This window comes from Barbus barbus (genome assembly GCF_936440315.1).
Source record: "Barbus barbus genome assembly, chromosome: 7".
Taxonomy (NCBI): Eukaryota; Metazoa; Chordata; class Actinopteri; order Cypriniformes; family Cyprinidae; genus Barbus; species Barbus barbus.
Window position 1 is genome coordinate 4,306,040 of NC_136735.1, and position 11,689 is coordinate 4,317,728.

At 40.4% G+C, this 11,689-nt stretch overlaps 1 protein-coding gene across 1 annotated transcript; it reads left to right on the forward strand.

Moving 5' to 3' along the window:
- The first annotated feature begins 934 nt into the window (after positions 1 to 934).
- Positions 935 to 11,689, forward strand: LOC306872991 (tubulin beta-4B chain-like). The gene is made up of 4 exons (XM_079421976.1): positions 935 to 1,253; positions 8,011 to 8,119; positions 8,287 to 8,397; positions 10,246 to 11,689. The coding sequence occupies exons 1-4, from the start codon at positions 1,197 to 1,199 to the stop codon at positions 11,301 to 11,303; spliced, it is 1,335 nt and encodes a 444-aa protein (XP_079278102.1). The 5' UTR covers positions 935 to 1,196; the 3' UTR covers positions 11,304 to 11,689.

Consider the following 11,689-nt stretch of genomic DNA (forward strand, 5'->3'; position numbering starts at 1 on the left):
ATTGATTCTGTTTGTGTCCCAAGTGTTTAATCTGTCCGAAGTGAAAGGATTTCTGGAGATGATGCAGCAGTCAGGAGTGGAGAACATCACCCAACATAAAGCCAACAACACTGCAATCTAACATAAAACAAAAACATATTTGGTGTAAATTATGTATAAATTGTTAAGCACCAAGACATTTTTTTATATTGTGCTATGCTACTGGTTGAATGTATTATTTGTTATTCACAAGTTCTTTTGTTCACTGAACTGATTGAGGTCTGTAGATGATGAATTTCCACGGGTTGTTCAGCCAGCACTGCACCCGTTGCATAAAGCACCTTAAGTGTAATTTTCCCTTAAGATCGCTCTTAAGTTTCCCTTACACTTAAGGGCTTTGCATAAAATGTTTCTTTAGGTCAAACGCCATAAACCCTTAGAATTTCTCTTATCTTATCCCTTAAATCTTATTCTCTTATGTCTCTTCTCTTATCCCTTAAAACCCATTAAGTTTTGCATAAAGCCCCTTAACCGACATTTTCCTAAGTTTAACATAAGATATGGAAAATGTCACCTTAAGTGTTACACAGCGAGCAGATTCAATCCAAAAGTCTTCTACAAGACATGATCGGCCGCCTTATATGTTAAACAGATTTGAATTTAGGCATTTATTCACATTGATCGAATTACTAACTTAATAGATCAAATGTGAGTGCGTCACACTTGAGAACATTATATTCTATAATATTTCAATCCTGTATTTTCCTACATATTAACGTTACCTGGAAATGACTTGAAAAACACACACAAACCATATATTGTCTAAATTGTGTGTTTATTGTGCTTTTTATTCAGCTTAGCTGCTGTATTCCATCATAAGTTACTTCTATGATTTTCAGTGCGACAGCGCCTTCCGGCTAAGTCGCTGAACTGCGCATTAATGTGTGAGGCGCGTGCACGACGGGGTGGGTCGGATTGCGGTACAACACGAGCTTCACACAGAGCGCGTAACCTGCGCAGTGCGCATGCGCCTAGCGAACAAACCACGCCCGCGTGATGACGTCAGACCCAGAACAGCAGTATATGCCGACGGGAGCGCGCGTTAGTCGCAGCGAGACAGTCTACTGGAGAGGCTGTAAAATCGAGCAGTTGAGATATTACCGCTTCGACACCTCGTTTTTCCGCTGCTTTGAAGTTGCTCGACATCTGAAGTCATCATGCGCGAGATAGTGCACCTGCAGGCGGGCCAGTGCGGGAATCAGATCGGATCGAAGGTAATACTAAATAAAGAGGCTGCTTTTTGTTGTTCTTGGGTTTTTAACAAACGTCCATTCGCTTCGCCGTTTTTATAATGATGTCATCAAAGTATTATATTGTGCTTTTAATATCGCAAAATCAATTATTTTAAGCAGGGCCGGATTAACTCATATTGTGACAGACAAAACACATTTGTGCCCCCTTGTGTTGCAATTTCCAAAACTTCATTTTAGAGCAAATACCAGCGGCTTGAGCCATAGATATGCAGGTTAATGCAGTTATTAATGCAGTCTAGCTCAGTTATTAAACGACGAGAGAGAGATTAAGTGCGTCTCTCAGCGGTGTTCAACAGAGTCTGATGGCGAATCTTTATTCATCCGTAAATCTATCTGAGAAGGGTGTGACAGACTCATCAAAATAACCCACCAATATTGTGAAGAAGCTATAATAGCAACAGCTTTAATAGAAGATATATCTGTTTGCATTTGATTGTTTTTCAGTGTGCATTTAACTGCGACATTTGCCATTATTGTTTATGAGGTGTGTTCTGTTTCCTTCTATATTAGCCAATTCATGCTTTCAGTCACGTGACTTTTTGCCGCCGCCGCCGCCATCTTTAGGAGCACCTCTCCTCGGTGATCGGAAACATTTACGTTCATTTTAACATTATAATACATAACACGACTTCCCAAATCTATAAACATCTCATTATTATGAAAGCAATTTTAAGTCCATTAAATAACTAGCTTGACTATAGGGCTGTGTATTGGCAAGAATCTGGCGATACGATACGTATTGCGATACGATATATTGCGATACTGTAAGCAAGGCGATATATTGGGATATTTCTTATTTTAGGAATAGGATATTTTTTTTAGGAAAGCTGTCATTAAGAACACACCACCATATGCAAACCTTAGCAAAAAATAAATAAATAAAAATAGTTTAACCAGAACACACTGGGATCTGCATTTGCAATAATCAGTCCCTATAACATTCAAGATTGAACCACTTCTGTGCAGTACGAGTAAAGAGGGAAATATTCAAGTGCTTGCATGATTCTTCAGTTAAATGTATTTTATAAAAAGATAAATATATATTTATAGACTCTACTTTAAAGTTTCACAGTTTAATTTACAATTGTGACAAACAATGTCATAACATTTGATGTGAACAAAAAAATGACATCTGCTTAATATCAGTGAAAAATAAAGTGCTTGCAGAATTCCTAAAGAAAACAAAACAATCAAATACAGATGTTAAGCATCCTGAGAACTTTTCAACTTGGATTTCACAGGTTTTTCAGTTTGTGTTTGTTGCGCGTGGAACCGCCGAGACCATGACGCGAGCACCGCCCAACTGCACAAAACGCCCCTGAATTACGAGAGAAAGCTGCAGCTGCTCGGTGACTCTACACGGGAAGCGGCAGAACCGAGGTTGCGCTCGCGCCGCGGTCCCGGGGCGGACATTACCACAAAAGCCCAAATGGTGCCACACTTCAGCTTTGTACATCGAAACGAGAGCTGGAACAATTCTTTCATCCATTACTGGCAGCGAACTATATTAATGCTAACATTAGTGGAGCGCCCTGATGCTAGTATTTCCTGTCACTGTTTAAGGTCAGAGATGAAGACTAGCGGTCGGGATATGAACTCAAAACGAAACAACTGCCATGAATCTTGTATGATTTTTATTTTTTTTAAACATCGATATTCCGTTTTGAAGAATTGATACAGTATCGCCAAACAAAATATCGCGATACTCGCGTGTATCGATATTTTCTTACACCCCTACTTGACCAAGCTGACATGAGGACATTTTATTTACAAAACCATGCAATTACACTAAAAAACAACAGTTGTATAATAAGTGTAGATCAAATATTTAACATGTATTGCAAAATTACCCATGCATTTACGTGAATGAATATATAATTACACTTGGACTGTAACATTTCATAAAGGTTAAAACATTAAACATTTAAAAGGTGTTTTGAAAAGCACATTGGTAAACGGTGAAGTTTTGTACTTGGCAAAATAATAATTTGATTATGACCTAACTGTTACTATGAATAATTTTTAAAGGTAATCAGTGAATGCTGTTTTTGGTTGTTGCTCACTGTGCAGCATGTCTTTCCAGTGACTTCTTTGCTTGGGAGCGTTCATTTCTGCACCTGTAAAGAGCAAATAATGCACAAGTATATATTACTAAAGGTCTAACTTAATGCATATTGTGTTGAAGCACATGTTGTTTGAAAGACTATTTACTTATCAGGGGTAGACAATAAGGGAAATTTGCCACTGGCCCTCTGGGCCAGTGTCTTTTGAAGTTCACTGGCCCAGGTCAACGCGTCAGGTATTGATCCCAATAATCACAAAAAAGAACAGTTTGCTTTAACAACATGAATAGCATTTATTTTTTTTAAGGTAGGTTTAGTGCAAAGTGCAGCAAAACTGTGCAAAAACATGAAACAAGTGCAAATAAACCTATTGCATAGGATTCATTCTCCGTAGTCACACAGCAATTCATTATGTTCATACCATAGGTTTCATACACGTTAACTTTTCTCTAACTTACTTGTCTGCATATATATATTTTTTTTTTGAAATATCACGATTCTTTGTCATGTTGGTTTTACAAGTTGTCTGAGCATTACAGCCAAACTAGAAAGACAAAGCCTTTCAAGGTAACAAAAAACAAAAAAAAGACATGGCAGATATTTAGGCCAAAGTGGGCGAAGATAAAAAATCTTTGTCATCATTCTATCTTTCTTATTAAAAAATAAGAACAAAGATACACATTACAAATACACATAATATACAAATAAAACAAACTTCTTTATTATCAGGTACAATAGGTGTGTTTAGCAGAGCATTCAATGAAATTAAATGAACAAATATAAAAATAAAACACTAGATAGACTGGTTCCTAAAGCAACTGTATTAAAGATTTTCAGTCAAGAATAGTGAGTGATTTTTCTCTTTGCGTTTTGTTAATGTTAAATGAATAGTTCCCCCAAAAATAAATATTCTGCCATCTGTCTGTCAATTCTATCATTTACTCAAAAGTTGTTTTAAACCTGAATGAGTTTCTTTCTTCTGCTGAACATAAATGCTATTTTGAAGAAGGTGGAAAACCAAACAGTTGCTGGTCCTCAGTGACTTCCACAGGATTTTTCTTTCCTGCTATCAGGTCAATGTAGACCAGGAACTGTTTGGTTACCCTCATTCTTCAAAATATCTTCTTTTGTGTTCAGCACAAGAAATTAATAGAGGTTTGGGACAACATGTGAGTGAGTAAATAATGACAGAAATTACATTTTAGGGTGAACTATCCCTTTAATGACAGTCGACAGCATGTTTAGTGTCCTGTCCCTTTAAGAGCTGCACGCATCCGTTTCTCTCTTAACTATTTACTTTCATTTTAGAGATAACCAACTGAGTCTGTCTGTAAACCTTGTGTGTTTTGACAGTATTAGCGCAAAAGATAAGTTAGTTGAGTAATCAGGCGCTGTTAGACAGGCTTTTTAGTGCGCGCGCTTCAGGTGTATGCGATCAGATAAAGCGCACGTCAGACCAGCGCGCGAATGAAACATTTAACCAGCAAGGCTTGTGTGCAAATAATGTACTTTTGCGATCGCGAATAAGTGCAGTGTCCTGTCAGAGTAACTCTACTGCTGTATGTCGTGTTGTACAGTATATAGAGACGGCGGCGCCAGAACTGTATTTGATATAATGTGTGCTGTAGCACGATACTACGATATTTCTTCAAAAGCAGATCGTGGAGACATTTTTATCGTCCACGATCAAAAATCGTCATATCGCACACCCCTAAGCCCAGCCACTGGATAATAAACGCCGGGTAAAAAAGAGAAGGCAAGGAAGAGAAAATCACCAGAGGAATTGAGGGAAAGCGAAAGGGAATACGAAAAGAAAAGGCAGAGAAAGTTTCAGCCCCAGTGGCGAGACCGGGTGATGGGGGTTTCAGAAACATGTAGCCTAGCTTAATAGTAGCTATAGGTAGGTGCTGAGCAGCAGTGTGCAGTTTGCGCGCGTAACCGCGGGAGCGAGCAAGGCGGTGCAGACGTCACGGAGCGCATAAACCGCTGCATCTGTAACTGTCGAGATCACGTAACGTGTTAGCGGTGGTTACCGAGACGATTTAACAGAAATCAAAACACAGAACCACAGGTAATTAATGTGAAATTAGACTTTTTTTTAATCGAGGCATTATTTTTACTGGCCCCACCGGGCTAGTGGTTGGAGCGATCTGGTGGCCCTGACGGTTTTAAAAGCACGTCCGGGCCACCGGGCCAATTATATTGTCGACCCCAGCTTATTATTATTTACTAGGGGTGTGACGACGAGACCGTTATCCCACGAGACTGGGTTCACGAGAACGAGACGAGATATTTTTTTAGACTTGTTTAAGTCTGTTAAAAAAATATACATTCATTTGAACAAAAAAAAAATCAAGTGGAGTCAGTGTTTTACTTCATAAAGACTTGTTTCGGAATCTCTTTGAATAAATTATTTAATGATATACTTTTATAAAAGGGTTGTCGCCACCTGGTGGAAGTGTTTAGATGCTTTCGTTTTGATGGCTACTGTAGACAATAAGTGTTTATCCCCAAACTATAAACTTATCCCAGTACTTCTGTTATTTAAATGTCTGTAACACAGAAATAATGATGTGTGGATAAGACTGTTGCTCTTTCTGGATCAGCAGCAGCATGAATGCAGATTTGAATGTCTTTGATGCTTACAATGTGAAACAGGTGTCAGTGGAGCGTGAGCAGCGCATGTTTGTCGCCGCCCATATCAGTGATCATCAAAAGCGTGATGATGGCCGACCCTCTGATTCATTAACATGGGAAGCAACATGGTGCAGCTCTAATGTAAACACTGCAAAATGTTTTGCGAGGATATCGACACGTTCTCGCGAGACCAGTTGGATCTTGTGCCACGAGATCTCGTCACATCCCTGTTATTTACCCATTTAATTCTAGCACATTAAGTGGCTGTGTCCAGTATGTTTGAAATTTAAAGTTTGTATCATCCTAATTAAAGAGAGAGTTTACCCAAAACAGAAAATAACTTACTCCCCTTGTACCGTCTACACGTGACAAACCTGGTGGTTTTGATTACCAGCATTCTTCAAAGTATCTTTCTTTGATTTCTGCAGAAAAAGACAGGGGTTTGAAGAAAAAAATGAGGGGGAATTGATGTAATAATGTAAATGATGACAGAATTCTGGATTAATTACACATTTAAGTAAATTAGTAGAGGCACTTTTAACTAGTCATCACTGTGCAGAAAAATAACAGTGAATGCTGCAATAAAATGCTTAAAATACTCCTTCAGTAGATCCATAGAATTTTATACTATGGGGCCGTTGAATGCTTGAATCTGATTGGCTGACGAACGTTCGAAGGTGTGCAATTATTTTCAGGGAAACGCACGGCGAACGTAGTTCCAGGCAGGTCTTGACCATATCACTTCGCCAAATTATTTTCAAAGGTCCTTGCAGCAGAAGAACCCAAACCCACACGGACACTGGCCAAGTAAATGCATTTAGAGAGCGGAGATTCACCAGATGGATGCTAAGCAACGGATTTCGAAATCTGCGCTGACGAAGCTTCACAAGCGCACCGGCTCGCTTCCCCCGTCTGCACGTCCTGAAGCGTTTTACCAGAGTTACGGCTCTGCCAACTACAATGTCCAGCAAAACGTCGGAATAGTCAAAATCCGGTAAAAGATTTTGTGGTGTGTTCTGACGGTACAAACACTGAAGAGCAAAGCACAGTAGCTGCCATCTGCGGCGCCATCTTAGAACATCTAATAGCAATAACTGTATTAAATTCAAAATAAATTCTCATTTCTGTGGCTGAAATATGAATCACTGCTATAGTATGGTTAAGTGAATGTTATTTTAAAAATATTTTTCTCAGCAGACTCATTTTTTGTAAATTGCATAAAACTAAAATTAAGGCAACTCTGAAATTATAGAACAAAATTATGAGATCTTAATGTAAAAAGAACTCAAAAGAAATGCAAATACTTTTTCTAAACACTTCAGTTACTGAGAACATTTAAAAATGTTGAGCATGTTAAGGAAATTAATTAATTTTTCATATAAATCATGGTTGCACCACATGACATTTTTTTTTTTTTTTAAGGCTACGGATGATTCATGTAGATGAAAAAATACTAAAATCACTTAATTTAAAATTTTAATACGTATTTGTGTGTACACAACCTTCTTAATGTTTGAACAACTACAAAATATATAACTTTTTATTTTAAAATTTGCCTGTCGAAAATCCTTATACGTCAATGACCTATTTTTTATATATATATATATATATATATACATACATATACACACACACACACATTATATATAATGTATATGTTTATATAAAAACGTGTGACAACCTGACATCTAAACTACCCTTGTCCTGAGAACATCCAAGCTTTGTTCAAAATTTGCAATCCTATGGGGCCTCATCTTTATGTACATCAATGGCTTAACTGTGATCACTTATCAACAGATATTGCAAAAATATGATGATGGAATGCCAGGTTGTTGTTTTTTGTTTGTTTTTCTCAGAACCAGGTCTTTTCAACCAACATATACTGTGCATTTAAAACCTGTATCTGCACGCTAAACCTTGTGTGATTTTATTATATTTGAGACAAAAGTGTGTCAAGTAGGTGTAGCCCTGTTACACAGCATCATATTTTTTGGTTTCTGTTCCTTGTTCTCTCTCAGTTCTGGGAAGTGATCAGTGATGAACACGGTATTGACCCCACTGGCAGCTACCATGGAGACAATGACCTGCAGTTGGACCGCATCAATGTTTACTACAATGAAGCCTCTGGTAGGCGCATCACACCAGTTTAGCACAGGAAACATCAAATGTCTGTTAGTTGAGGGGAAAGTTCAGCCCCGCAAATATACTTACAGATACATAATCTCCAAACAAAGAAGTACAACACACAAACAAACCCTAATGTTGGTGGTGCGTTCTCTGGTTGTCTGTTTTAGGGGGAAAGTACGTCCCTCGTGCCATCCTTGTGGATCTAGAGCCAGGAACCATGGACTCTGTCCGCTCCGGTCCTTTTGGGCAGATATTCAGACCTGACAACTTTGTTTTTGGTAAATTTTTTTTGCTTGCATCTCATTGCATGCAAATATCTATATTTGATGGAGTATTGTTATGATTTACTTCTGAATGTTGAAGGTACCTCTGATATATACAGGTGCTGGTCATAAAATTAGAATATCATGAAAAAGTTGATTTATTTAAGTAATACCATTCAAAAAGTGAAACTTGTATATTAGATTAAGTCACACAGACGGATATATTTCAAATGTTTATTTCCTTTAATTTTGATGATTATAACTGACAACTAATGAAAGTCCCAAATTCAGTATCTCAGAAAATTAGAATATCAATTAAGACCAATGCAAAAAAAATGATTTTTAGAAATGTTGGCCAACTGAAAAGTATGAGCATGTACAGCACTCAATATTTAGTTGGGGCTCCTTTGGCCTGGATTACTGCAGCAATGCGGCGTGGCATGTAGTCGATCAGTCTGTGGCACTGCTCCGGTGTTATGAGAGTCCATGTTGCTCTGATAGTGGCCTTCAGCTCTTCTGAATTGTTGGGTCTGGCGTATTGCATCTTCCTCTTCACAATACCCCATAGGTTTTCTATGGGGTTAAGGTCAGGCGAGTTTGCAGGCCAATCAAGAACAGGGATACCATGGTCCTTAAACCAGGTACTGGTAGCTTTGGCAGTGTGTGCAGGTGCCAAGTCCTGTTGGAAAATGAAATCTGCATCTCCATAAAGTTGGTCAGCACCAGGAAGCATGAAGTGCTCTAAAACTTCCTGGTAGACGGCTGCGTTGACCTTGGACCTCAGAAAACACAATGGACCAACACCAGCAGATGACATGGCACCCCAAACCATCAATGACTGTGGAAACTTTACACTGGACCTCAAGCTACGTGGATTATGTGCCTCTCCTCTCTTCCTCCAGACTCTGGGACCTTGATTTCCAAAGGAAATGCAAAATTTACTTTCATCAGAGAACATGACTGGACTGCTGCTGAGTGGTCCAAAGTTAAGACGTTTCTGACGCTGTCTTTTGTTCAAGAGTGGCTTGACACAAGGAATGTGACGCTGAAACCCATGTCTTGCATACGTCTGTGCGTGGTGGTTCTTGAAGCACTGACTCCAGCTGCAGTCCACTCTTTGTGAATCTCACCCACATTTCTGAATTTTTTTTTTTTTTTTTCACAATCCTCTCCAGGGTGTGGTTATCCTTATTGCTTGTACACTTTTTTTTTTTTTTTTTTTTTTTTTCTACCACATCTTGTCCTTCCCTTCGCCTCTCTATTAATGTGCTTGGACACAGAGCTCTGTGAACAGCCAGCCTCTTTAGCAATGACCTTTTGTGTCTTGCCCTCCTTGTGCAAGGTGTCAATGGTCGTCTTTTGGACAACTGTCAAGTCAGCAGTCTTCCCCATGATTGTGTAGCCTACAGAACTAGACTGAGAGACCATTTAAAGGCTTTTGCAGGTGTTTTGAGTTAATTAGCTGATTAGAATGTGGCACCAGAGGTCTTCAATATTGAACATTTTTACAATATTCAAATTTTCTGAGATACTGAATTTGGGACTTTCATTAGTTGTCAGTTATAATCGTCAAAATTAAAGGAAATAAACATTTGAAATATATCAGTCTGTGTGTAATGAATGAATCTAATATACAAGTTTCACTTTTTGAATGGTATTACTGAAATCAACTTTTTCATGATATTCTAATTTTATGACCAGCACCTATGGATGGATGGATGGGACATGTTATACTAGTACCTGATTGTAGACTCTCCCTTGAATGGTTTCCAAACACTTTAGCTTAACTAAAATACTGCACATTTTAAAACTGCATTAAGTTTTGGTCACAAAGTGTTAATGTATTTTGTGTCCTGCTGGTAGGTCAGAGTGGAGCTGGTAATAACTGGGCTAAGGGTCACTACACAGAGGGAGCCGAACTGGTGGACTCAGTGATGGACGTGGTCCGTAAGGAAGCCGAGAACTGTGACTGTCTGCAGGGCTTCCAGCTCGCGCATTCGCTGGGAGGAGGAACAGGCTCCGGCATGGGAACTCTCCTGATCAGCAAGATCCGCGAGGAGTATCCCGACCGCATCATGAACACCTTCAGCGTGGTGCCATCTCCCAAAGTGTCGGACACAGTGGTGGAACCCTACAACGCCACGTTGTCTGTGCATCAGCTGGTGGAGAACACGGATGAGACGTTCTGCATTGACAACGAGGCCCTGTACGACATCTGTTTCCGCACTCTCAAACTCACCACACCCACGTACGGCGACCTCAACCACCTCGTCTCGATCACCATGAGCGGCGTCACCACCTGCCTGAGGTTCCCCGGACAGTTGAACGCCGATCTTCGCAAACTGGCGGTCAACATGGTGCCATTCCCTCGTCTGCACTTCTTCATGCCTGGGTTCGTTCCTCTCACCAGCAGGGGGAGCCAACAGTACCGCATGCTCTCTGTCCCAGAGCTCACCCAGCAGATGTTCGATGCTAAAAACATGATGGCCGCATGCGACCCACGTCACGGCCGCTACCTGACCGTGGCCGCCATTTTCCGTGGCCGTATGTCAATGAAGGAGGTGGACGAGCAGATGCTGAACATCCAGAACAAGAACAGCAGCTACTTCGTGGAGTGGATCCCCAACAACGTAAAGACCGCCGTCTGCGACATTCCACCTCGGGGTCTCAAAATGTGTGCGACATTCATCGGCAACAGCACCGCCATCCAGGAGCTGTTCAAACGCATTTCAGAGCAGTTCACGGCCATGTTCCGCCGCAAGGCCTTCCTGCACTGGTACACCGGTGAGGGTATGGACGAGATGGAGTTCACAGAGGCCGAGAGCAACATGAACGACCTGGTGTCCGAGTACCAGCAGTACCAGGACGCCACCGCAGAGGAGGAAGAATTTGAGGAGGAGGGCGAAGAGGAAATCGCCTAATCGCCATCTCTTCCACCTTGGCTTCCTCCATTTGTCACATCTCCGTCTCCTTTCAGTCTGGTTCTGTTAAACGGAGAAAGTCCATTAAAAGCTTTGTGTGCTTCTCATTTTAGCGCATTCATCATTTAGTTAAAATTACCAAGGATTCAACGCAGACCCGCTAGGGTGGGGCGCTCAAGATGGCGATGTGAATGGTGTAGCAGTCGATTCTGTTCCCTTCTGGAATTCCTGTTCCGCCTCTACGAAGCGTGTCCGCTGACAGATTCTGCAGAGGCACCGAAGCGCACATGGATGTATGGAAAGCAAAAGGAGACAAAAGTGTTGGCGCAACGTTTAAATGTCTTGCTACAATGCAGCTTAATAAAATTGTTCTCATGATCCCGTTA

Coding starts and splice junctions, on each gene's coding strand:
- LOC306872991 (XM_079421976.1), top strand. CDS start 1,197: ATGCGCGAGATAGTGCACCTGCAGGCGGGCCAGTGCGGGAATCAGATC. Junction 1,254..8,010: donor GGAATCAGATCGGATCGAAG/GTAATACTAAAT, acceptor GTTCTCTCTCAG/TTCTGGGAAGTGATCAGTGA. Junction 8,120..8,286: donor TTACTACAATGAAGCCTCTG/GTAGGCGCATCA, acceptor TGTCTGTTTTAG/GGGGAAAGTACGTCCCTCGT.